The following is a 27,245-nucleotide window of genomic DNA, read 5'->3' as shown; positions in this document are numbered from 1 at the left end:
AGTGAGAGGGCAGGGCTGTGAAGTGTGGGAGCAGGAATGCAGTTCCAGGGGGCACAGGGACTCTTTAAACACCCCCTGGTGCCAGAGGTCCCACAATGTGAAACCATACCCAGTCAGATGTGATATTGCTTCGCTGCATCAGCACAATGCTGTGCTTTAGGTAACAAATTTAGAGAGGGGATGCAGTAAACTTAACAGGGCACTAAGCATGTCTGTGCCAGAGCTGGCTTTGTGCTCAGCCTCCTTAGAGTGGGAGGGAAGGCACGTGAATCCATCTGCTCCTGCCCACATGGATGTCATCTAATGTGGGCATCAGGCCACACTCAACATAGTGTCATGCCTTACCATGACAGGTTCCTCTCTGCTCCTAGGCTATCACAGTGGCTGGGAATTTTTCTCCCATGTTTCCATCAAAGAATTTAGGGGGGTTTTAATGATAATTAATTTGATTTTGCTTTCAATACATCCATTTTACAGATTGAGAATTCCAGAAACAGGGAATAGCTAAAACCATCACCTTAATCTCTTGGGTTGCTAGGTATGGCCTGCTGTTACATGCAGGAGTAAATACTGGATGCATGGACAGTCAACTTGCAGCAAGTGCCTGAAAAGCTGGAAGAAGTTACTGCCCTTTTTCCTGCCACCTTCCCAAGGGGAATTATCACAGAGCACCTGAATCACAGAGCATTTCAACCCATGGCAGTTGCTGCTAAGGAGAACAGCAGGGCTAGTTTAAATGTTTTCAATGTCTGATCTGAGCTATGCCAGATGCTTTCCTTTCAGAAAGTGCTCAGGAGCTGTTCCCCAGCCTGAGTACCCTGGCAGCAGTGACCAGCAATAAACAGGGCAAAGTAAGAGAGATGGGAGTGCAGAGGGCTGGCTGGCTCCTTTCAGGAGCAGATATGAGCTGATGTATCTTAGTTTAAATACTCCAGCCTTGTGCAAACACTCATCAGCAAGAACGACCACTCTGTCCACAAGATATTCCTTTTGCTACACTCTGGTTTTGGTTAGGAAGCCTCAGAGTCTCCTGCCCAAGATGACAGAAACTACTTTTCACTTGCTCCATGCTCTGTAAGCTCAGCATTTCTTCACCAGCTATCAAACATGCATCTGTATTCTTAATTTTCATTTCCACACATAAATTGTCTCTTCAGTACCCTCTGCTGTCCATTCAATGCCATGTCACTCTCAGAACAGCCTTGCTGCAGAGGTTTAAGGTAGAAGCATATTTTTCCATCCCACTTCATTTAATTGAGCAAAGGGCACAGGTGCCCCAGCAGTCTGTGCAAGTGATGGAAGGAGCCAGGAACCTTTGAAATGCAGTAGAGCTCTTCTGAGATCTGAAGTGCCTGTGGGAATTGCCCATTTCTCCCCACTAATGATATATTCCCCAAAAAAGGTCTCTATTATGTGCCTAAAGACAGATGGTATGAATTTGGACTCAGGTGACCCACCCACTTCAGTCTTAAATAAATAAAGCGTGGATTCAAACAAACTCTCTGCTCATGAAGCACATTTCTTGGGATTTTTGAGTTCTAGATCTAGAAACCAAACACATTTGGTGAACAACACTTGAGGAAACAAATGGACTAGGTGAAACCATAGTAAAACCAATGAATGCTGCCAGATCTCTCCATTATTCCTACAGATACCCTTATCCCACATAATGAATCTCCTGTTCCATCCACAATTACAGTAACCTCCCAGGGATCAAGGCTTGGAAGCCAGAATAAGGATACATATAAGCCTGTAGGAATCTGGAAACAGGAAGAAGAGGCTCATAAATAAATCTAAAAAGGCCTAAAAATGTCAGTAGAATATAGGAGTGATTATCATCATAATGTGGTTACAATCAAAATTTTGCTCTAAGGACATGTTAGAGTGGGGGGAAAAAAGCACAGAAAGCACATCCTTGAGGTTTGGAATCAAAAATAGTTGAATATCATGCTAGTCACCAAATCATTCTTGGTTTGGTAATGGCTATTGAAACCAGTAGGCAAATATCTTCATGGAGCAACAAGTTCTACATAACCTTTGTAATTTTTAAACAATTAATTGAATCTCCGAGGGAGGCATAGGTTCACTTATAGTGAGAGTCTGTCTTCTTTAGCTCAGTTTACATCTATCAGAATCTAGCTAGCCAACCACATGTTGGTACTTAGCTACCTGAACAGCAGAACAATAAAAAAGCAATTACTTTTGTAAATAGCATCCCACTCCACTTTCTTCATATGTTCAATCTCTCCCCAGCTACCAGTTTCTTTTGATCACTCCCTTAACTCTACATCTGAATTTTAGAAACACAGCTGCAGAAAATCTCATAATAAAGTGAGAGTAGGTTCCAGCCACTCAGCAGTGATGTCAGCCTTTGTTTTGGCTGAATAATATCTCTTAAAGATGCCAGACTGTATAAGGCATACCCCAGAATCCAACCTGGTTTCTAAAGAAGTTCCTTACTTTTAATTATCTATGGGAAAACCAGAAAACCACAATGCCCTGTAAGAAAAAAAACCCCATTATCTGAACACCTACTGAACCACAGACAATTCCATTTAACCTTAGAAACAAACTAAGCTTAGAGTTGATTTATACCCCTGTCCCTCTCCAGCAGTCCAAAAATTTCCACCTCTTGTCCTTTCCCAGATACAGTCCCAGCAATCAGCATTAAGGGATGTTTGAGGCACCCATATGTAGAGAACATAATGTGGCCAAAGGTCTCCACCAGACTGCTCTGTAGTGTAACCTAAGTAAGCTGCACTGTCAAGATCTGTCACATACCTTCTGCACCAATAGACACAAGTTTCACTCCTTTGCTGGCAATGTAATCCAGAGCTTTGTTGACATTAGCAATTTTATGGAAGCGCATCTTCCCTCTGTCTGGTTTCGGTAGCCTTTCCCCTGCAGAACAACAAATTTAATGTGATTATTCTTAAATACACCTTGCTACAGACATAAAAGTGATTAGAAATCGAGAGTGGATGTTCCCTAACACTACCTAAAAGTCAGCAATTATTTTAATGGGTATTTTTCTGAAAAAATGCCAAAGGGGTTTGAATCAAACCCTGAAAAGAAGATTCAAATGTTGAAGCATCTGATTTTGATCTTTCTGATATAGCAGTAGAACCAGAGTAAAATTTTTGTTTGTCCTAAACATCTGGAAGATATGTGTACTTTTTCCTACTCCACTTCTGGTTTATTGCTACTGTCTGTTACAGTAGCTGAATATTAAGATGGCAGAATGTTCTCAGAGCTCATCATCCTTATCTGCCAGACCGTAAAGGGAAGCTGGATTCTATCCAGCAGATCAGCCACAGCATCTTTGCACATCTAACCCAGAAGAATGGCTTTTAACAACCTCATCCAGTACAGCAGAGAGCTCATTTCAGGGCTAATGTGTTTGAACAAACTTATCTTTTCAAATGATCACAAAGAATAATAATTTCAAAAGAGATTCTCCATTTCATGAGGAATGATCATTTGAAGAATTTCTTTCCACACTGAAATCTCCAGCAAAAATCTAAACTGTCTTGTGTATTTGTTGCTTGAGCTATTCCCATTAAGGGAATTCTGATCTTACCTTGAAGACTGCTCCACTGAATAATGCATAACAAAAGGGGCATAGTGAGTTTACATCAGTGAGCAAAAGTTCTTGGATGCTTCACTCTTGTGAAAAATGAGACCTTTTATTTGTGACTAAATATTGATCTAGGTGTGCTTTAGGCCCTCAATTTGAAAGCATTGGTATGACCAATAAAGTCATTAAAAGCAAAGCAAAATGTTTATGCTAAAAGCAGAATAAAATGAATTTGTAACCTATGTGTAAAGGCTTTTTAAATGTTAGGGGCTAAGACAAGGTCCTCAATGTTTTTGCTTTGTCCAGCACCACTGTGATGTCAATGATGCCCTGATACATTGCGATATCCTGGAACACAGGCATAAACCAGAAAATTCTGGAGACAAGCAAAAAGCAGAGGTTCTTTTCCCCTCCTTTTTGCTTTACGGTATGTTTCATTTCTCATTTTTCAGTCTACTTAGAGTTTGTGTTCACTGTTTTGAATCGTTAGCAATTTTTGTTCCTTTAAGAGTGTTTCAGTTCATGTGCTGTAAATACACAGAACACTTTATTTTAGCTAACCTGAGATAACTTCCAAGAGGAGCATCAGTTTGAGGCCATTTCTGAAGTCCTCTTCAATGTTCTCAATCTGTGTGCCTGCTTTCCTGAGGTGGGAATTGCACCAGGCTGTAAACGTCTGTAATAGCAATTTTAAAAAAAAAATACTTATCAACAACTTATCAATACTTATTTCCAAACAACTGCTAAGCCATCTGAGTAAATACTGTATCTGAAATTTGGATGTCCAGCTGCCATTCACTCTATACATGTTGCCAAGTACAAAATTCTTACCCCAGATGTTCATGAAGATGCAAAGAACTTCTTGAATAGAAACAATTTTGTGCTAGATTCTGCTTGCAGATGCATCTCCAGACAGAAGTTCTACACATAAAGGCAAAACTTGGACAGAAATGCAGATACTTAAGTTTGCAGGGAAAAAATTACCACAAAAGCAACCATGGATATTTTTGTGTCCATAGCAAGTAACCAAGTCTGCTTTTATTTGCAGAGGTGAAAAGCAGAACTAATTCCATTGCAGAGGTCATATACCTGTTACCTTTTGTATGAATGAAGTCAAAACATGGGCTACTATAAAACTTAGTAGTTTAATTAGTCTGGTTTTAAATATCCATTATTTCTCTCAGACTTCTGACAAATGGTCCTTGCTTTTCAGTGTTTGTTACACTACATAAAGCAAGTTTGTATTTACTAGGTATTTTAGCAGCTGTTTAGTTATATAACAAAGTCACTGTTACTGAACATTTTTAGTAAATTAGACCTCAGCTTCTTAAAACTGTCAGATACTTGGAATTCCCCTTCTTTTGCTACATCAAATTTGCAGTTTTAAAAACGTTTAATTCAAATAATTAGAAAGAAACAAGATATATCCCAGTTGTAAATAAGAAATTCCCTTTGGCCTTCTTTATTCTTGCCTGTTTTCTTTTGACTATTTAATTTCTGATCTCTCAGAAACAGAATAAGGAAGGCCAGTAGATTAAGACAAAGATCTCCCCTGGAATTGAATTCTACAAATTCTAGACAGATGTGATACCTTAATAAAGCACGGACTGAACTTCGCCAAATGGTCTAATCTTAAAAAAGCAGCTTTTTGTTAAAGAATAACATTGTGACTATTGTTGGGCTTGACTCAGTTTCTGTGAAGAATTGATGGGCAGCTTACTGGGCTCTTTTCTCAGTGCTCCTACACTGAAAGGAACAGCTTCCTTTTGTCATCTTCTCCTGTTGAATCGAAAGGAAGCAAGAAGTGCTACGGATATGGCAGAGCTGTGCAGTGAAACCCCTAATTCTAGGAACCCAGAAAAAAGAGGAGAGAGAAGAAACATTGGAAGTGTTTCTGGGCAGAGGTCCATGTTGATGTGCACAGGATGAATTGTAGGTAGGAATGTGAGCTGTTCTGTGTGCACATAGGGATAACTAAGGTTGCAGCTGAAGCATGTCTGCAAACACATTTTAATAAAGGGATGTTAGCTCCCAATCTGCCAGGAAGGCAGAACACTCCTCATTTTAAGGTAAACAGCTTTACTGAGCTCATGAGAGACCCAAAACCAGAGCATCCCAATCCTCACAGCACAGATTGTAGGCACCTCCACCATCAGGGCATGACATGATGGAGTGTTAGGATGGCATTTCATTTGGATCATTATAGAGTTAGGATCCAGTTTACAAGACTAATTTTCCTGCCTCAAGCAGTATCTTGTTTTGGTGGTATGTATCTCAAAAGGCTTAGCACCACATTAAGTCATTTGCAAACATTAAAAATTATTACAAGCTTCTTGGAAGGAATAATACTATGGCAATACAGAAAAAAAAGCTGAAAGCACTCAAGGGTAAATGCTCATGAAACTTGCATGGCAATTTGGCAATAAATATTAGAAATCTGAACATTTAAATAAATTAGCATTTCATTAATTAGGCTTAAGTGATGGACATGTGCTTATTTGCAGATTCTATTGCAGTTTGTAGAACTGTTCCAAGCACACCATAATAAACTTGGAGAGGAAGTTGGAGAAAATCCTCAGCCATCTCCATCTCTTCTTTTAGATATTTATGGTAAATGTTCACCTTGTACCACTCAAGTAAATGAGTTTTCCTCATTTTTCATTTAATTATGAGTTTAATGGCAACAACCTCACTGGTTGAGAAGTCTTAAATATGAATCTGATGCCTACTGTGAAGAAGGTTACTTCTCAGTTTCTTAAGAAGAAAAGGACCTTGGCACTTCTTAGCTCATATACATACATATTTATATACAAATTAACTTACTTGATGCTGCACTGATAGATACAAAACATAAGTTTTATCCAGAGATCACAAAGTTTTCAAATAATTTAAATAATTTCTCTTGAAAATTGATATTTTTATGGCACTGAATTTCCTGAGAGACAAATGGTTTGCTAGTGTCATTCTTTCCATGCAGACAATAACCAGCCTATGTTGCTGTGATATAGACAAGGAAAAGATGCTGCTGCTGCTGAGTCAAACTGTTTTCAAGAAATACTTTGATGACAGAGTGGGGTTTATGATATGCTTTTCTATATTTTTAGGTTATTTAAGATTCTTTCCAGTTGTATTTCATTTGTAGCATTTTGAAGAACAAATTTGGAATTACCACAAGGCCTCCATCAATGAGATAAGAAGTTTTGCTGAAGCACTCTGCTGTCATTGGAGTCTTTATTTAGACCATCTGTATCTAAATAGTTTTGATTACCTTCTATATCTAGAATAAGAGAGTCACATCTTTTATTTAAACTACAGTTGCTCAGTTTTCTGTTTTTCCAGTGCCCCCGGCCATGCCTTGGTGCTGTCTGTCCCCTTTCAACAGTTGTCCTGTGCCTCATGGAAATGCTGCTGCACTTCACAGCAGACTCCTGGTGTGTGGCTTCTGAAGCCTGGTGCCTTCCAAACTAGCTTGTTTCTCCCTGGCCTAAACATGGTTATAGAGATGATTCTTAGGGAAGTGTTTCAGTGATGCAATTCATTCATGACTGCATGAAGGCTACTGCACAATTTAGCTTGCAGATTTAAACAGTTTCCTCAATCCACATTTTATTTAACCTTCATCCCTGTGATACCACTTGTTCTCACTGCTTTGGCTTTAACTAACAATTCTATTCATAGTTATTGAAAAACAACTCAAAGCACGTTCAAGTCCTGGAGATCAAGATACAGCCAGCATATAGTACCCTGGAAATTTGTAATCCATTGGGATTTAAAAGCTATTAAATGACTTAGACAAAGCAAATTCCTTTTTCTGCTGAGCTGTACAGAACATTTCAGAGTATCAGATTGCCCAGAGAAACAAAGCAGGACTTAAGGCACCAAGCTGAATACCAGGAAGAACACAAATAAATGTCCACAAAGCTACACATTTCTTTTTAGGATTTATTTACTCTCCGTGGCTCGACAAGTTGAAAATATAAATAAATAAAATTTTCTCCTTTCAAAGTTTGTTATTACAAAAGAAAGTTTGCTAACGTTCTGAGAGGAGAGACCCTAGAAAAGAGGATGCAGGGAAGGAAGCTAAAGAACTTTCAGTCCCACAGGTGAATGTTCTCTTAATGCACCATTAATTGTCTACTGCTGTCACAGGTCTCTTTTGGAAACAGTAACTCCAGGAAAGAGAATGCAGTTTATGTTCTATGCCCACTTAGCCTCCTTGTGAAGACTGCCAATAGCATATTCTCCACAATTCACAGATCTGTGATGGCAAAGTGTCTACCTATGGGAGAAAAACCCTTACCTGGTAATTTACTCAGGCCACTTAATTTCACAATTCTCTGACAAATTAAATTGCAGCAAAAGGGGCAGCAGCAAAAGGGGCAGCAAAAGGATATATCCCTAACTAACTATCAATCAATAATTAATGCCAAAAAAAGAATAGGGTATGCCCAGTTTGTACAAATATTTTTTACACAGACACAATGAATAACACACTTTGCAGGGGAAAATGGTGCCTTTGAGATATGAGTTGTCCTACAGCTCTGGGAACGCCCACATGTCCTTTTTATGCGAGTGTAATGATAATTTGCTTTTGATAGTGGCTCAAAGCCAGAAAACAAGATGCTATGATAACAAGTTTCACACATGCATGTAATAATATGGATAAAGACAACTGAGAAAGCAACAGTCACCACACCCTCCAATACTGGTGAGTCAAGACAATTGTTCCACCTCCTGCAGATGTGAAGCAAATTTCTAGCTTGGCACCGACGGTGAGTCCATAATGAATATTGCTAAAGCAGCAGCAGAACTTGTGTGCACAGGGGATACACTTGCCCTCAGCATTGAAATTCAGAAGTGGATCCAGCCTAATGAAGCACTGGGACATGTATCCTATTTAGTACATACATCTCATATCAAGGCTAACTCTGCCTTTCACTCACTCCAACTCAAATCAATTTCTGTCTGCTATAGTGTTTATAAGTGTTCAAAATTAATATTTATTTTAAAAGCCGTGTGTCTGTTTGTCTGTACCCCTATCAGTAGCCTAAGAAATGCTACTTGCTCAAAGGAGTCATTTGGGTTAACTTGAATTGGAAATTTAATATTTTCTGTGCTTGCTAAGGAAAACAGAAGAACAACTTGTTTTTTGCGGACCTTCAATTCTAATAACTAGAGCAGGAGAACTCACCTAACTAAAATTAACTTCAAATACAAACATTGTTTACATACACATTATCCTCAATTATTTCAGTCTGATAGACCTGTTTCTTTAAACTGCTTTACAGCCCTTCTTCTAAAGGGCTTTTCCTCTCTCTTTGCATTGGCTGAGGGTCTTCATTACTTCTAGGCTAAATGGGATGCAGTGATTCACTCTGCAATTATACAGAACATTACTGGGCTCTTAGTGCATGACAAGGGTGTTACAGAAGGAGCTCTGCCAGAACATTCCTAGTAGGCCAGACTGAGGTTTCCCCTTGAAGAATTTCCCATCTGACTGTTATCCATGTTTTAAAATATAAATTGAACTTGCAACATGATATCCTAGCTCCTGTCTCCACAGCATGTTCTGATGGCTGCAGAATCAGGGGTTTTCTCTGGACTTAGGATACAGTCTATGTTGGCCCTCATTCCCTTGACTGTTTATTCTGTTCCCAAGAGGCTGGAATGAGAAATGCAGCAGAAAATTTTTAAAACAGCACTTATAAACTAGCTTGATGTAAACCAATAACTACACATGGTATCTTCAGCTGTTCCTAGAGCACCTAGAGCAGCTATACTTGTATACATGCATGAGTATATTTTTATGAATTGAAAAGAAATAAAATCTTCTATTTTAGCTGTTGGATTTAATTAGTATTAACTGTTCCCTTGCTCTGCTTTTCCCTTGCAGTGGAAACCTAAATACATTGGCAAATGTTGGTGAAATAACTAGAATAACAGCAGAGGTGCTTCACCAGTATCACGTCAGAACATCAGGAAGCAACGTGAGATTTTAACACCAAATGTAGCAGACCATAGCAACAACTCAAGTGAAGCAGAGGGAAAATATTGTGAAGGATGGCATGAAGGTTAAGGTAGGGGAAATGTTTAGCATATTCCAAAATGGTATTAAAAGGAAACCCTTAAATCACAGGCACTATGTCAAAGCCAAAGTCCTGGGAGTGCCAGAAAGGATAAGCACAGAACCATCTCACAATGGAAGTGAACAGAAGCTCCAACACAAGTACCCCAAATCCAAAGCTGGGGTAAGCCCTTCCTGCTCCAGCACATCCACCCATATAGCTGAACAGATGGTGTCAGATATGATCTGCTGGCACATTCTGCACTGTCAGCAGATCTGCTCTACTAACTCAGGGAACTTCCTCCCAGTCCCTTAGTTTTATCACTCACAGGAAAAGTCACCAAAGGGATGCATTCATCACACAGGACTTTGGACACGTCTTATTGGCACTCTGCATTTTGCTTGCATGGAAGAGCCTGGGGAGCCCTCAGTCCTTGCAAAGCAGGTGGCCTAATCCCATGTGAGTCTAGGGTTTCCTGTAAAACATGCAACTCCCTCCAGCACTGAATGGTTGCACGTCTGTTTTACAGTGATCACTATTACCAAAAAACACCCAGAGCATGTAAATAGCCCTTGAAGAATAATTTGGCAAGGTTGAACCCTGAGCAATGTCAAGATCATTAAGCCTTTTGTTACAAAGTGACATTAGTTCTTTCTTTCAGAGGAGACAACTGAGAAAATGTTTGTTTTCCCAGTGGTCTAAACTGGAAAAAAAAACCTCAGGTGGTAGCAAGTTGTATGGAAAATTTAGTACGGATCGCTGGCTGCACTATCCTCACCTCAGCCTTTTTTTCTTAAGGAAAGAACAAGAAGGAAAGGAAGGAAGCTGAGAGGTTTCACAAGGTCTTTGAAGAGGGTAAAACAGTTAAAATATTGCAAAGTTTATTAGGAGCAGGCAGATATCTTTATTGGATCACCTGAGATAGCTGGAAAAGGCAGAGAAGCTTTAGGCACATAGGCCCATCTTTACATGCAAAAGAGAAGCCTCAGGCATAAACGTGAAAATTTAGGCAAGTGTTCAGACAACTCAGAGCTTTGATGGACCATCAATATAATGCTCCAACAGCTCTATTCTCTGAAGGAAGCCCCTTCCTTTTTCAATACTATTGATGACACTCATTAAGAAATGTTTGAGAAAGCATCTGTAAAATCCAACTATGTGACTTCTCAAAATACATGCAGTACCATAGGGTTGACTGTTGCAGTATTTTTTCAATTTAAAATTATTTTGCCTATTCAAAATGTATTTTCAAACAAAGAAAATTATATTTCAGAAGTGAGAACATATGCAATATTAAAAATTGCTTTTGAAGCTAAAAGGTACTTAAGATCCATAGGAAAATGCTCATCTAAATCTACTTTTAATTTTTGGAATTTCAAGCATCATGCATGTAAGAGATGCTTACTCAGAAAAATAACACAGAAATAAAAGATGTAGAGATCCTATGAAAACCTTTATTAAAAGCATGGGTATGGTTTTATCTTGCATTATAAAAATAGTAAGATTTTTTACTCATTCTTATCTTCACAACAATTGCAAGCTACCCAATTTGTTAAGGTGAAGGAATTAGAAAGACAAAGTAACTGACAGGGGGAAAAAAACCCCACTCCTGCCTGCTTCTGATGTGTTCTCTGAATTCTGAATATTTTTTAACACACTCCTATCATCTAAGCAGACCAGAATGGTCTGTGAAAAATTTACATGTGGCGATTTGAATAAAAAAGGGAGAAACACAGTCCTACAAAAGGTCTGGCATATTTTATTTACATGAAAGTGGGAAACTAGGTAATTAAGCATCAGCTTCTGCTAAATCAAATTTATATTAAATTAAACTTCCAAGGACAAGCAAGCAAGACTAACATTGTACTACAGTTCTAAGCCTGCATTTATGTATACACACATCCTCTGCTCACAACTTTATGTAGACTCTAGCCATTAGTCCTAGTTGCACTGGTTAAGCCAAAGTATTTTAAAGCACCTCCACCCAGACTCTACAGAAGCAGATCTCTTTTATTTCTTGTACCCAAATCAGTTGCAATAGCATGCAACTATTTATCAAAGGGGAAAACTAAACACAAAACCATAGTGGAAAAAAAAAAGTGTGTTTATTCCTACTAATGGTGAGTAGTGGCCCAGTCTAAGTGGAAGGGCTTATTAAACAGACTTCTGTAGGAATCTGCCCTGAAGCATTTCCTATACAGCCCTTTACTTACTCATATGGACAACAGAACAGGCTGCATGCTTATCACATTTGAGTAAGACAACAAAACCATGGGTCTGCAAGCATGTTTCATGTCAGAGCTACAATTCAAACTAATCTTAACAAATCAGTGAAATAACTTGAAGAAAGCCAGATTCAGGTAAGCAAGAAGTCTCGATTCTCCCAATCGTACTTTCTATGATCTTCATGGAAGATTTATGTCCTAACAGACATCTACACTGCAGCTGTGAAAAGGGAGAATATCAAGAAGACAGTTTTTCCTGCCAGACTATGTCCTGCCAGATAAGTGATCCAAAGACTACAAAAAAAGAAGTCACTCAGCAGAAAGCAACTCCCTTGTAGGAATCCAAGCACTTGGCAAGCAAAAGGTAGCTGTAAATTTTGTTTCTGTCAGAGTATTCTTTAAGTGGTGATCCCCATTTCCATCCTCTATTTTCATATGACCCTCTAATTTCCCTTAGCAAAAAGAAACCTAATATTGGAGACTTGTCAGTGATAGTCAGAGAAAAAGAAAAGATGATGAAGACAGAACAATAATGAAACAAAACTGAAGAAATAGAGGGTAGACAGAGAGTCAAAGTCAATAGGGAGAGGAGTGTTTATGGGAAACTAAACAAACTAAAAAAAAATGAAAGTGGATTCCATTATCTGTTTTATGGGTACACACTTTTCCTGAGGTCTGTATTGTCATCCTTGAGAAGAGACCCTGATGCTTGCGTTCTCCCCAGCTTTGCAACAGCCTTTAAGGCACTTAAGACAGAAATTTTTAAAATATTTTCACTGTCTTAAATGCTGAGCAAATTATGACCCATGATTCCTCACAAGGGACCATAATCCTTTTCACAATAGGAGCAAATGTTAGCCATAGTTGAGTGCTTTTCAGCATCCCACTTCTGTATTCAAGGATAATAATAAACCCTCCATATTCCACAGCACTATTTTGTGGGGAAATTAATAATTGTTTTTGGGATGCTCAAACACTATCCTGAAAAAAAAGCCCAATAAAGAAAGAGTAGCAGGAGAGATTAGGAAGAAGTTGACAAAACTATAAATGTCTTATAAATAGAGAACTGTGAAAAAATGAATCAAAACCAGAACCTACTCTGAACAGACAGAAAACAATACATAACTACCAACACCTTCAGTATCTGTACACTGTCATCCAACATTAATTCTGCATTTAAAAACCAAGTTGAGGTTTTTAGTATAAACCAGTTACCTATTACTGTAAATCTAGTTACATGCCATTATTCTTCTCTCCTTAAACTCTTTAGTGAATGTGCCAGCCTCTCCAGCATAGAGAAAGAAGTAGCTCAGGGAACTGTTAAGAATAGCAATGACTGGGAGTAACCCCACAGATGCAATCTGAGAAAGTATTTTCACATACAGGAATTTTTTTAGCTTTTGCCTCTAGGATGAAAAGTCACTGTCCCTACCTCTCACTAATAAGGTCAGTTTTGGGCACCTCCAATGAAGCTGCCATTTCTGGTGGTTTAAGTGATGGGGACACCTGTCCCTCTGAGAGCTAAATTGAGCCTACAACTCACCTCATAGATATTACCAAACAGTCTGCATGTGTTAGCAACCTTGTCACTTACTCACCTGGCCTGGGTTCAAAACACTGACCTAAAAGTGAAAGGTTCCCATCAGCCACACATTCCCAACCAATAAATTAAAAGTCCATCTTCAGCACAAGGTTATCTTTCATCATGAGCTGGGGTGTGGGAGTTATCAGAATATTCCACTAGGAAGGGTTTGCAATACTGAGGCTTTTAATGAATAATGTCACCACCTTGCTAAGAAGTGCAAGTCAGCTTTCTCTTGGATGTGAATGACTATTTTTGCAGTACAGTTTGTTCATTCACATCACATGCATGAATCCCTGGAAAAAAGATGGTCCCCAACAACAATAGTCTATGAGAATCCTTTGGCCAAATGCTCAAGACCAGCTATATTATGTCAGCCCTGGATAATTCACAGTAGCCAGAAGGAGTGATGGGGAGCAATCCCTTGCTGTTTATAATGATGTTACCTCTTCATTTTCCCTTCTACTTCAGTAACAATATGCATAACATCATTTACAGTTGCACAACAGTCTTCTGATGACTCTGCTCTCTTTGCCTTTTATGTAAACCAACAGGTATGTTAATACCTCATCATAACAGTATTAATACCTCTGCATTTTGGATTATATGCCATTATTCAATGCACATTCTCAATGTGGAAGATTAGCTTTAGAGAATGGTAAATAATTGCATAGTCCAAGAAGTAAACAAAGTTCTCAAATTACTAACAAATTTCCAAGTTATAATAGCCCCCATATTAAATTGCATTCTCCAATGAGAGTGAAAAGACAGACTGTGAGTAATGACTCAGTGTTTGAGTTCTTGCTCTTCCACAGCTTTCTATACAAGTTCCTTCAAGTTATAAAACCTCTTTACATGTCCAAAACCTTTATCCCACAGGAGAAGGAAGTATAAATACATTTCATGGACTGAAACCTCTAAATGCAGGATGAGACAGGCTGTTAATCTTTACAATGGAGTGTATTTCACAGTCTCATGTATATTTTGAAAACATAAAATGCTGTAGAAAGTGAAAGAAATTGTATTTCATAATCCTCAAAAAACAAATATTGGTGAAAAAATTATCTGTGAATCAGCTATATTCAGAACACAGTTCTTAAACGGCAGTAAAGTTTTAAAAACAAAACCAAACACAAAGCAAAAAAAGGAATCAACAGAACAACACAAATGGAAAGTTTTGAATAATCTATTTTTGGTCAATTGCTTTTTTATCTTTTCTTTTTAGATGTTGATTTTTTATTTCTCTCAAAGGAAAAGTTTATGAACATGCTGATCTCTTTAAATTTACCATATTATTTCTAGCATTTATTAATTCAGCAATTAACAAATCACGGGAGACTTTCTCTTTACATGCAGCACTGCCAAATTTTGCCCTTCAAAATGCCTCCTACTGAAATCTGCAAAAATAGAGATGCATCCCCCACAAGGACCTGTGCCTTTCTGACAGAACCAGGGCACTCCTACACGGCACAGCAGGGAGTTCACAGCATCCAGCCTGAACCTCTGAGGACTGCCAGCTATTTGCATGGCACAACAGTATTTCCCTCTAACAGGGTAAGCTAACTTTAGAGTGCCCTAACCAAATATTCTCTGCTCTGATACACTGCACTTTGCAGAGCTTGCATGTACACTCTACAAAAAAGCAAGCCTGACCTGCAGTAGTATGGCTGTAACATCTTACACAGCATTCCCAATCACTTTATGCCAAAGAACCTCACAGTGCATGCCTGGAAATAAATTAGTTCTTGCCCAGTTGTCAGGGCATTAAAACAGATTTACCACTACACTGCACAAAATTGAGTGCCACAAAGAAATGTACAGTCATCCATGCAATAAAGACTGCATCTTTGCATTTATACAGAGGTACATATTCATATCTCATAAAGTGCTGTCCAAATACCCCTCCTCAACCAGTCAGGCAGGGCACCAGGGACCCAAGCAGAGAGCTTGCAGAGCATGAAGTGTGTAGGTTCTGTCAGAAACCCCAAAGTACTGATGCACACTCCCAAATATCTCTTTTCCACGCACCCTCTCTCTTGCTCTCTACAAGACTTTTAGATACAGATCTTGGGTGAACAAAATTAAGACAACTCCTGATACTTTCAAAGGCATGCTCAGTTAATGGAGCAGATACCTATTTGCATTCTGGTGCTTTCTGGATCACTTTTGAGCTAAGTGACATTTGGGAAGCTTCACTCGAAATTCTAGTGAGACAAAGTATCTAAATATTGAAAAACCATCAAAAAGAAAAAGCATAGGAAAAGGTATTTCATATGTCATGGGACCAAAACATACAACAAAAAGTTGAAATGTCATAGAGTCAAAAGAAATTCACCCATTTCTACTTGGCTCAGAAAGTTCATTTTCAAGCACCACCTTTCCTGTGTTTCTGCTTCACAAGAGTATCAGCAAACTATAAGGCCTCTCCAGGAAAAGATTTGCATTAAAAAAGGCAAACAGGTATGAAGGGAACTGTTTCAGCAATGATAAAATATTTGAGACAAACCATTTTACTGTTTCCTCTCTCCCTCTATATTCTTTTCCAATTGTCCACTTCTTCACTATTACAGAAGAAAAGAACAATCTGTTTAATTTGTCTCTCCCTGTGGGGAGTTGAAAATGAAGTACAGGAAATCCTAAAAGGATCCTGTGGTGGATCTTCAAGGGAGAAATCCACAGGTGCGCCTGGGGCTTTCTCTCAAGTGTATTAAACAAGGAACAAGCACAGTCACTACCCTGTCAGTGACAAATGAACCTTCTAAGTAGAGAGACAGGATCTCCTATTGTTTCCATTCTTAGGTCCTTCTTCCACCAGCTGTACCTACAGTGTTCCTCCTGGTTTCCCAAGAGCTCATGAACTATCACAGACAGCACTGGCTAACAGTTTTGTTTCAGCAGATACATATTTTAATGGCCAAATACTATTTAGGATGAGATGAAAGAAGCATTCACACATTACAGTATGGAAGGAACTAAAGGTATGTTCTCTGGAAATAGAAGGATTAATTAAAGTAGGCTAATGCAGGATTTAGTTGACTGGATTTCTAAATGTCTTTCCTTTGCTTTCTCTGTTGATTTTCTTCATCATGCTATCTTTATCCAGTAATTATACACTACATTGCCAGGTGAGTAAGTAAATACATTAAAAATTTGTCAAAACAGTCAGAGTGGGATAAAACTATGTTCCTATCCAATTTAGCAGCATTCTTTAAAGCACTTCCATAATCATGAAAGCAGGTTGTGACAGATACTGAAAGTTTTTTTCAATTTTACCCTTACCAAAACACACATCCTTAGGTCTCTGATACCAATAAATGGTAGGAAAATATGTCAATAGTCAGATCCCAAAACATTTACACAATAAACGTTGTCTTTGCACATTTGGAGACAATCAAATCTAGTTTCACTTGTAATCTAAACTGAGGTTTCAGTTGATACTCTTACAGAGAAAGGAAAATCTCATACATTAATTCCCAATTATGCAATAAAGGCTCTTCTGTGGTATATATGCCACGTTACTCAATGTAGTATTTCTAAATACACAAAACACATAATCTCTCCATGTGAATTACTTCACTATTTTAACTGATGACTAAAAAATATTCAATTTTTGTTTCATGCTTGGTTTAAGAAACTGATTTTTAAATAATTTAGTTATTTCTGTCGTTAAAGATACCACTTAAACATACCGGGTTAATTTGTTTATGCTTTAATTATTTTTATGAGGCATTATCTATAGAATGACATTTTCTAAAACATTTAAAGTATCCTATAAGACAGCAGACATTCAGACAAATTTCAGAGTTACTAAAGCTCAGGTTCCTAAATTACTTACATTTTCTTTAAGAATAAATAGCAAAACATTACTTGGGATCTTTGGATGACTTGATTATATATGAATAAGAAATTTAACTAAGTAACCAGTTCTCAAGCACTTCACTAAGAATAGATGGGTAAATAAACAATGATGACTGTAATTGCAGAAGGCACAAACAACAGTTTTAGACAGTTTGTGATAAGCAAACTGCTTTATCAATTAAATAAACAATTCTTTGTTTATGGTTTCTCTCTTTTCAACAGGAGCCATTCTGGGACCTGCACTCCATCATGGAAATGACGGCCTTAGACAAAAGGAAAGAAAACCAACTTCAGCCTCATGTCTGGTGTTTTGCTTGTCTTTTACTAGAATGCCAGATGGGTGACAAGTGCATTGTACATAATATGTGCATGCACAGATACAGCTGCTTGTGGGGCTGCACTGCAAACCACATTGCTGAAATTATTTAGGATTAAAAGGTATTAAGAAGAGGGAGGGTTGCCTCAAATTTCTTCCATGATCTGGTATATAGCAGAAGATCATTGCACCAGCAAATGAAGGGGACTGAAAGCCCATGGATAGTAGTAGAGTCAAGGATGATCAGCTACTCTGCCAAAGAAAACTTGTAGTGGAACTACTCTCCCAAAATGAGCTGGAGATGAGCTCGGACTATAGAGGTTTTCATAGCTCAAAGGAACTCCTCTAACCCCAGAGCTACACAGTCATTTATAGTTGGGTGTTTGGGATTTTTGCTTTTTTTAAATTTGAATTCAATGCAGCTGGGTACCAGTTTTCTTCACATTAAAGAGTGCAATATCTTAAGTCTTGCAGCAGTGAAAAGTTACACTGGTGCCAAGATTAAATATAAAACAGAGTTTAAAAAAATCACTTAATGCTAGATAGCTAAGCCTTTCTGGGACTGCCAAAATAGCAGGCTGATTTTCAAAGGTGCAAAATAGACAGAAGTTCCTCCTGACGTCAGTGGAAATGCCTGGGTGTTCAACACCTATAAAAAAAATGAGTTTCCTTAGATGCTCAAGGAATAATCATGGATGCTAAATTTAGCCTGGGGTAGTCACTTTCTACAGACTCCTGCTATGGTAGTGGGGGTGAGCAAGGCTTTTCAGAGGGGCAGTTAAGATTAGAATCTGTCTGCTCTAAATTAGGTTCTGCAAACTACCAAAGAAATGGACGGCTGGACTTCTTTAATGTACACGTTTTTTGAAGAGAAATAAAAACAAACATCAGATTTCAAGTTGAAGGAATTCTGGCAGTTCAGAGCAGTTGGGAGGAACCATTTGAAGTAAATGGAAAATCTTACTCATATCAAGTACAGTAAACACTTACCACTGCCATCTGCCAAGCCAGCACAAAGGTATTACAACCACTCTTTTGGAGATGAAGACATGGACAAAGCAATGTGTCCTTATAACTCAAAAGTGAGTAAAACCAGGACCAGACACAGGAGCAGCAGTGCCCTTTCTTGCACTTAGGACAGAAATTTAGGATTTATTTTCTCCCCTCTGTGCACACTCAAATTTTAGGTCCAATTATAGAAACTAACTAAAAATCAGCCAGACAGCTGTCACCTTCTGTTTCCCTCTGGACAGGCCTTCAAAAGTATGAAGTGTATTTCTACAAGCTACTATTTCAAGTAGGAGACACTTGCATAAAAGGAGATCATTGCATTTCTAAGCCTTCTGCCTCGGTCTCTTTCTGCAGAGCAGTAACACCTGCCCTGTAAGCCTTTCACACCAGCAGTTTGAGGATTACTGAGACCACAGTGCCTTGATCTGTACTGAAGTGTTCCTTGTACTGCCAGCAGGAAGAGCTACTACAGGTTCTGTACAGAAATAGGCACAAAGGGTGATCATAACACTGTGTTTGCTGTTAAATGATGTGAAAAGAAGAACTTTCTATCTTTAAATACCTGCCAAATTTTATGGTGCAGAAGTACAGCATTGTACAGGACCTGTATAGTTATGATAACATTTATTCATCAAGTCTCTCAGCCTGAGGCATATTTCAAACCAACAAATCCAGTGATCTAAAAACAAACATCACACACTCTTATCATAGCATTTCATGAAATGGTGTTCCCCAAACACTGAAGATGTGAAAATTATCCCAGACTACAAGAAATGAAATTTAATTAAGGAAGAAATTGAGTACTCAGTGTGAATACACTCTCCTTCTGGTATCAGCTGAGAGGAAAGAATGCATGGCCATAAAGGAGATGTTCACTCAGAGTCAGCAACTTCTCAGTGCTCACAGTGGAGGAATTCCACATCAGCTGCACATTGTTTATCCCAACAATTATGGCTCAGAAGAAGTTATGCTTGGCAGTAAAGCCATCCAAACCAACTCAACTTTGCCAACTGTGTAAGCACTTTTATATTTGTTTATTTGTAAGGCTATAAAACAACACAGAGGAGGGACATTTTTTGACTTGGGACAAAGCAAAGCAGCACAAATTCCCATCTAATTCTATTTCGTTTACATGTTTCTTCCTGCATCACATCTACCTGCAATCGAGCTGCAAATCCAATGCATTCTTATGTAAGCAGGGTCTGCAGTAAAATTTCTAAAATACTATAAATATCTACTAAATAATCACTATCTGCAACTAAAGAAAATCTTAATGCTCAGTCCTTTTGAAATTAATCAGTAGAACTGCACAGTGCAATTTAGAAATCACTAGCTAAATTAAAAGTCATTAAATAGATGAGAATTTATGCAACAGTGACCAATTCATGTGAGGCATTTGTTGGCAACTGATTTTTCCATCGTAATGATGTCTTTTGTCTTGTGAGAGGACAGATGGGTTTTAATGAAAGATTTTGACCTGGCCTCATTGGGCAAAAGCAGTCAAAATTCATTTTGTAAAGCTGTTTTAGCTTAAATTGGAAAATTATGATGGTGTTGTGATATTTTTTTACTGAAATTCATTCGTTTACAGAATTTACCCCATTCTGCTTTTGTCTGAACAGGGCCAGAAGTTGTATAAGCATGGATTCACTTTTACAGTGGTCCCAGGGCTGAAAATCATCAGAGATTGTCCAAGCAAACGCCTTCTATGCCTCTCTCTTCAGCTCTCCAGTGACCCCAACAGAGATCCAGCCAAGATGCAGACATCCCACCCCCAAGAGATTATTGCAAAGTCTGCTGCTTAACACACAGCTTTTCTCTAGCTCTTAAGCACATTGGTTGCAGCTTATGGAAACCCACTTAGATGCATACTTTCTTCCAATCCTTATTGTCTTACTAATTGGATCAGCATATCTACAGACAGACATTGTATTATACAAATTTCAGGGGAGGTTGTGGTGTGTATCTATGAGTACAGGAAGCAGGTAGCCTTTGCTTCCCATTATAAAATGGTTCTGGTAATTTCTTTTCATAATCTGTTGCTGGCAGAAATTTGGGGATCAATGGAAATTAACAGCTAAACTGAGACTGTAGGAATTATCAGTTTGACAACACTTAAAGCATACAGAGCCTGGAATGGGTCAACATTGAGAGGTTCATTTGAGTTTAAATAGAAAACATAATATGAAGTAATATATTGATTCCTCTCACTTAGTACTGGTAAAGAAAACCTTCCCATTCAAACAAAGCTACATAATCGTGTCTAGTAAAGTGAATTTCATAATAGCTTTCTTTGATTTTTCCTTTATATACCAGCACCACAGTATTCAGGGCTGCACACCTTATTGACAGCTTCCTAGACAAAATATGACTGTTCCACTATCCTTTCAGCATGCTCCTCTCAAGCACCATTCCATGCAAGTAACATCAGCAAGAGGAATTTAACATGTTACTATTTTAAAAAGCACTAATCTCTAAGAGGCAAATTGTACAGAACAGGCCATAAACATGTTCCCTATTTCTACAGGGACTCCTGCTCTCATGGCAACTCTTCCTAGGACAAAAGAAATTGCCACTCCATGGCTTTCTGTTGCATCAGTGTCTAATACTTTGGACAGTTACAGTATATGTTGAGAAATCAAGACATGCAGTTGTAGAAAAAAAATATGTTTGTCTTTTGACTACAAAGTTCTCAGCAGACCTTCTATGGGGCCATATCCCACTGAGAATGCATGTAAGATTTAGAACACAACAAGAGATGTTCTTTGTGTGTTCTTAATGCTAGAGCTTTTGGCATTCATTAAAAAAAAAATTCTTGATGCACCCAAAAGAGGAGCATTTGGCCTTGGAATGCTGAAACCTATGTTTCATAAGGTGCAATCTGCATCTACAGTAACATGGATCATTTGGTAAGACATTGCTATTCTATACAAGACAGCCAAATACTTGCTGAACACCAGGGGAAAAAAGTGTCTAAAGCAGGTGGAATTGTTGGCACTTTTTAACTATTAATACTAATAGAAAATCCTGCATTTCAGCCAACAGAATTCCCAATTCACCTTCATAATCCTAATTACCTGCATAAAAGGTAAGGGAGGGAGAGAACTGCAGCGTAGGACTCAGCATGTGAAATAGCATAATGCTACTGTGGCACATGGTTTTTTCTATTATCATTTTGCTTTTGACTCTGGATGATTTTCCTCCTGGCATATTCAATCCCCTCCTGAAAGTAGTTCTAAAGCTACTCAACTCTTCATAAGAAATATCTTCTTTATAAGAAGTATGCAACTGTTAACAGGTTAGTACTAGCAATAGATAATGAGAAGTTTTCATACTCGCTTCAAAAGGAGAGGACCTTTTGCTTCCTCACACCTCCTACATTCATGTCCAGACCCTGCTCATGTTGCTTGCTTGCAGAGGGGAATCCATGCCTTCTCAACAATCCCACTGGTATTCCAAGTGGGTAAAAAGTGCCACCTCAGTAAAAACCCTCTAGTGGTGGTTTCTGTGTCTGCCATATGAGCCTAACCCCAAGGCTCATTATTCAAGGAAAGAATTTTACATGGTTTAAAACAAGCAAACAAACCAAAACCCAAGCCAACTTTATTTCCAGATAATCTCAGGAACAGAGGAAGACCTAGGCTGGAATGCCCTCTACACATTGAAAAGGACATTATATTCTCCACAACTGTTTCAATCTGAAGCCTGTAAGTCCATGAGAAGTGGCTCTGTAGAACTTAATTTTGTTGGTGGCATCCAGCCTCTCCTGCCAACCCTCTTCCACCTTACATTTATGTTTCATTTGTTCATCCTTGCTTATTTTTCTTGCCCAGTGAAGAATGAAGTTGTTTCTTTCCACTACATCTGCCTTCTCACTCACCAGTAGAATTATTACAGGAAGAGGTTTCTGATAAGAAAGCAACTTAAATTCCATCCATAGAAGACGAAGCAAACTGTAGAGTAAATCCAGGATACTGACTGTAACTCTATATATAGACTCTGAAGTCAGACTGAACACAAGGTCAATTTCTCTTTCAGGCTGCAATGAACCTCTCCAACTTGCTGAATTTAATAAAGCTGCAGTAGCACAAAAATAAGAACATTGTCCATAATCCATAGTTCTGATAGCTCCTGCCAAATAATTTGCCATACACATGACTTCCAAATTTTTTGGGTTTTTCTTTTTTTTCTTGCAAGGACAAGAGGAGTTATATTATCAGCCAAAGGAGGTAATGCAGATAAATCCTTACAGGTGACACTTGAAAAGCAATCTGATATGCACTGCTGAAGACTGAAAAGACAGTTTTTTCCCTTAAGAATCTTTTCCAAAGTCCTCAGTCATGCACAACGTTCAGTGTCATCAAGTAAATTTGCATTCAGAAAAAGGGCAGTATCAAAGTAAATAAATATTTTAAATCATCTTGTTTATTTTATACCAGCATAAATAACACCATCCAAATGGTCATCATCTACATTGACATCTACATTAAAACCCTTCTGCATTAACAAAGAACTGGTACCAGGGCTACAGAGCAAGCCAGAATAAGGTCAGTCATCTGTAACAATGGCAGTAAGGCAAGGAACATGTTCCTTGTACATGTGTTAGGGCAATAGCGTCATTCACATTTTTATGACTGCAGAAGGCATATGTTAAATATGTGGGTTCAGTTTAATGCCCTACAATACAATACAACTGTGCTAAAAAAGGGACTAGTCTTGTTTTACAACCTTCCTTGGAAATCTAACAAACCATATTTCATGTCAAAGTTTTACAAAGCACACTCACTTTTGTAATTACTTATTGCAAATAGGCAAGAGCCATGTTAAACACATGGCTAACCAAGCAGTGTTGGCAGATCAAAAACATTGCAAAAATACAGTGTGTGTGCATTTCAAGGAGCATTGCTGTCTTTGGTTTCCTAAGCTAAGGGATGCTGCATTTCCTTATGTTCCTTGTAATTCTACTGAGATATGGGGTAGTGAAACTAAAAGGCTTGTGGAGTCTGTTGAACTTTTCAAGAAAACTTGAGAAATAAATTTACGATGAAGAAAAGAGAAATCATGTTTTAAGTCTTCCATCATAAGCTAGTATGATTTCCACCTCCACCCCAGTCCAGCAGGGTAGGGACTAAAAGACAGCTGATCTCTAGTCTGACAGATCATAGAACAAACCACTTCTACCAGTTCTTAGAAATATCATTGCTGTCCCTCTGAGTTGACCTTGTCTAGGGTTACAGAGCAGAATGAAGAAAATCTCACCTCTCTGGCCAGGCTTTCTAATTTCTAATACTTCTTTATTTTTGTGTGGCACTGAAGAAACAAGGGGCCACTTCCATGGATCTTTCAGCTGCTGTTTTAGCACACATGGGTAGTGGAAGTGTAATGGGTCAAGGAGCAGATTTCAGAAGTCTCCTATCACATAGTACAAATCTATAAATTCAAGAGACACAAAGGCCATGGTTCTCTAATTATTTTCTACAGTAGACAGCATGTCCATCCAAAATATAATTTTTCCTTTTTTTAAAGTTGCTGTCTGAAATGCCCAATGACATTTAAATTTTTGCCAAGAGCGCCTAATGCAAAAATGGTCAAATTGTTGCACTTTCTTGATATCCTGAGTTGACACAGGCTAAATGTTACCTCAACTAAGTAATTGAAATTGTTGTTCACATTCAGAGAGACAATGCTAAACTACAACTCAGCTTTCCTTCCTATAGTGCTCTTCATATATTTTTGGACATCTGCGACCACCAGGGAGCCTGGATTACAGCAGACCATAATATTCTACGAACCATGGTTATAATTAGGCATCACCTCCATTGTAATCCTATGGACGTCATCATGTGTTACCAGCATCTGTTGACAGATTTCATACCAGGCATATCACTGAAATGGCAAGTCTGGAGAGGGCAGCCCACAATAGAAACAATGGCATTTATTTTTGGCTTGTTCCAAGACCATCTCATAGAAAATATATGCTGCCAACTGCCAGGGCTCCACCAAGATCACTTCTGAATATTGTATTACCAGTTAGAACAAAGACCTGTGCTCATGTACTTGCAGTCTTCTCCTAATGAATAAGGAAACTAAAGCACTTTCTGCAACTGTCTTAGGACAGATTAGGAAAAGATAGAAGCCTTGACATTCCACAAAGTTTGTCAGGCCCTTTATCATGCGAGTACTTACTTTTCATGTAATAATAAATTCAGATTTCTTTCCAAGATGAAGAATAAGGATCCCCTCTTGTAAATTTTATTTGAATATGGTATCACATTAATATTAAAACTAAACCCTGGGAATTGGCAACATTAAGTAGCAAAACCACATTCTCTAGGGAAGCAAAGCAGAGTCTGCTTTCACTTGACAGTGTGGAAATTTGACTTTCTGCTGAAGTACTGCTTGTTCAAAGGAATGGAAACATAAAATTTTCAATGCAGTTTAATTGCTCCCTGCTTTCCTGTAAAAATCAAGAGACTTATTATAAGAATGTCTACTTAATCCAAACTCTCTTTACTTTTTAACATTTATCTGCATTGAAGGAAAACTGCATTAGAGTGCATTAGCATCTAGTAACCTGCCCATTTTCTTTCAAAAACAGCCTTCTCTGAAATACTGGACAATTGAATCCTTATCAGATGTAACACAACCCCTTACAGCTGAGCAGTTTCAAATCACTAAAGCCCTTTAGCACTTAGATAATTTTCATTCTCATTATAAAACATGAAAGTATAGTTCACCATCTGAAGAGTGCCAAATTAATACAAACACCAGTGTTGAGTACAACTCAATTCTTCGTTAGGAGTTGCAGCAGCTGGCAGATCAAGAAAAGTGAACTTCAACTTAGAACAGAACTTCTCCCCTTATCCTCACAGAGCAGCATCTGAACAGGTCTGAATGTAAGAAAATGAACAAAACCAGCTACAAATAACAGAAGGAGGGAAGCTACAAGCTAAATCTGAGAGGAAAATATTGCTTCTACAAATTTTAATGGAAAAGCAAACTCACTGGCCCCAACTATTCTAACAGCTCTAACTTTTATAATTACACTTTTACAGTATAGCTTTTATAGAAGTGTAACAGTGGGACAGACTGTCATTAGATCTAAATTGTCACCTTCTACTTAAGCTGCTCATCTATGCAAAATGCATATTCAGCCTTATTGTCCAGAGCACTGTCTCTCACTCCCTCCCTTTTTTTCATTCTTGTAACCAGCAGATAACCCTTTAATCCCAGATCTGTCAGCTGTGACTTCAACATCACCTTTTAAATTAGAAAGCAATAAATCCTTTGCATTATTTCGTCTTTCTTTTCCATGCATTGCTTAAAACTTAATGTCATTAAATTAGATTTTGGAAATATTACTAAAGTACCAAAGCTTTGACATCACTGCAGCTGGGATCATAATTTCTGCCTGTGTTAATAAAAAGAACATGGGCAGAACTTGGTGGCACAATAGTTTTCTTACACCTTCAAGGCAAACAGCATTTCCTCTAAAACTGTGTATTCCAAGGAGTTTACAGACATGTTGTTGGGTTTTTTCCCCCAGACAGTGAACTGGCATATAGGAACATAATCATGACATACAGTTTTCCAAATATAGCCTGGACATATTTCTAGGCAATATTTTCCTTGTCAGGTCATCCAGTCAGAATGGAGATAAATAATAAATTCTAATAAGAGCTGACTTGCAAGATCACACTTTCAGAAGTGACTTCTCAGTCTGCTTTCAGAAATATTGCAAACTTTTTTGCACACTAATTTTGGACCATCTCATTCATCTCTGCCTACAATTGCAATTTACTCTTTTTGAAAATCAATCAGGCACAAACATCAATGCAGAGTCTGCTTTCCAAAAGGAAGACTCAGGAAGTGAAGTTGAAAGTTACTGAAATACTTATACATAAATCTAGAGGTACTGACAGAATATTTGCAGTGCAATACAAAAATAAACTCCCGGCTCCCGTGAATAATAATTTAAGGTTTCACTTCAGAATTAAAAAATTGAATGCTTTAAACTAAAAATATGGCATAGCTACTATACATTATAGAAATTGTTTATACAACATAAAATATATTTTATTAGAGCCCCTCGGTTGTACAACCCCGACAATTCCAGACACAGCATGGCAGTAAGGTAGGGCATCATTCCACACAGAAGCACACAGACAGATACACATTATTTCCAGACCTTCCTCTGCTGTTTCTCCCATGCTGGGTCCAGCAGCAGATCCCTGTCCCATTCTTCTTCTTGGGTCATGTACTCATCCTCTTCATAGTTGTAGGTGTACTGCATGTTTGTTTCTATCTGATTCATGCTATTCATTCTGCCCGGGGATCAGCTTCAGCTGCTCTGGCTTCTACTACGATTTAAGTTTAGTTTACTTGCTGGGAGATTGTAGGTAGCAGCGTCTTTTTTCCTTCCTTTTTTTTTTTTTTTTTTTTTTCTTTTTGCAAGGTGACAGGAAGCGAATATTGACTAGTTTTGCTGAGAGCAGAGGCTGAGAGTGCCAGGTAGGCGCTGCCCTGTGATGACCTTCCCTCCCTGGTTCGCTGTGTGCTGTCCCTGCCGGCTGTGCTGCCGGTGCCTGTGGCTGACCCTGCGCAGGAGCCC

At 38.3% G+C, this 27,245-nt stretch overlaps 1 protein-coding gene across 2 annotated transcripts in view; it reads right to left on the bottom strand.

Annotated features, from left to right (window-relative positions):
- ACTN2 (actinin alpha 2) overlaps positions 1-26,962 on the bottom strand; it is a 67,289-nt gene extending 40,327 nt beyond the window's left edge. For both annotated transcript variants that reach the window (XM_054279463.1, XM_054279462.1), the window contains exons 1-3: positions 26,823-26,962; positions 4,139-4,253; positions 2,782-2,901 (exon numbers count right to left, since the gene is read on the bottom strand). In XM_054279463.1, the coding sequence (XP_054135438.1) occupies positions 2,782-2,901; positions 4,139-4,253; positions 26,823-26,957 (370 nt within the window). In that variant the 5' untranslated portion in view covers positions 26,958-26,962. The remainder of the gene's footprint in view (positions 1-2,781; positions 2,902-4,138; positions 4,254-26,822) is intronic.
- Positions 26,963-27,245: the final 283 nt, after the last annotated feature.

The sequence above is a fragment of the Melozone crissalis genome, unplaced genomic scaffold (assembly GCF_028551555.1).
Source record: "Melozone crissalis strain CALT ecotype California unplaced genomic scaffold, PUWL_Pcris_2 ptg000027l_1, whole genome shotgun sequence".
NCBI classification, from domain to species: domain Eukaryota; kingdom Metazoa; phylum Chordata; class Aves; order Passeriformes; family Passerellidae; genus Melozone; species Melozone crissalis.
This window is presented reverse-complemented; position numbering and strand designations above follow the sequence as displayed.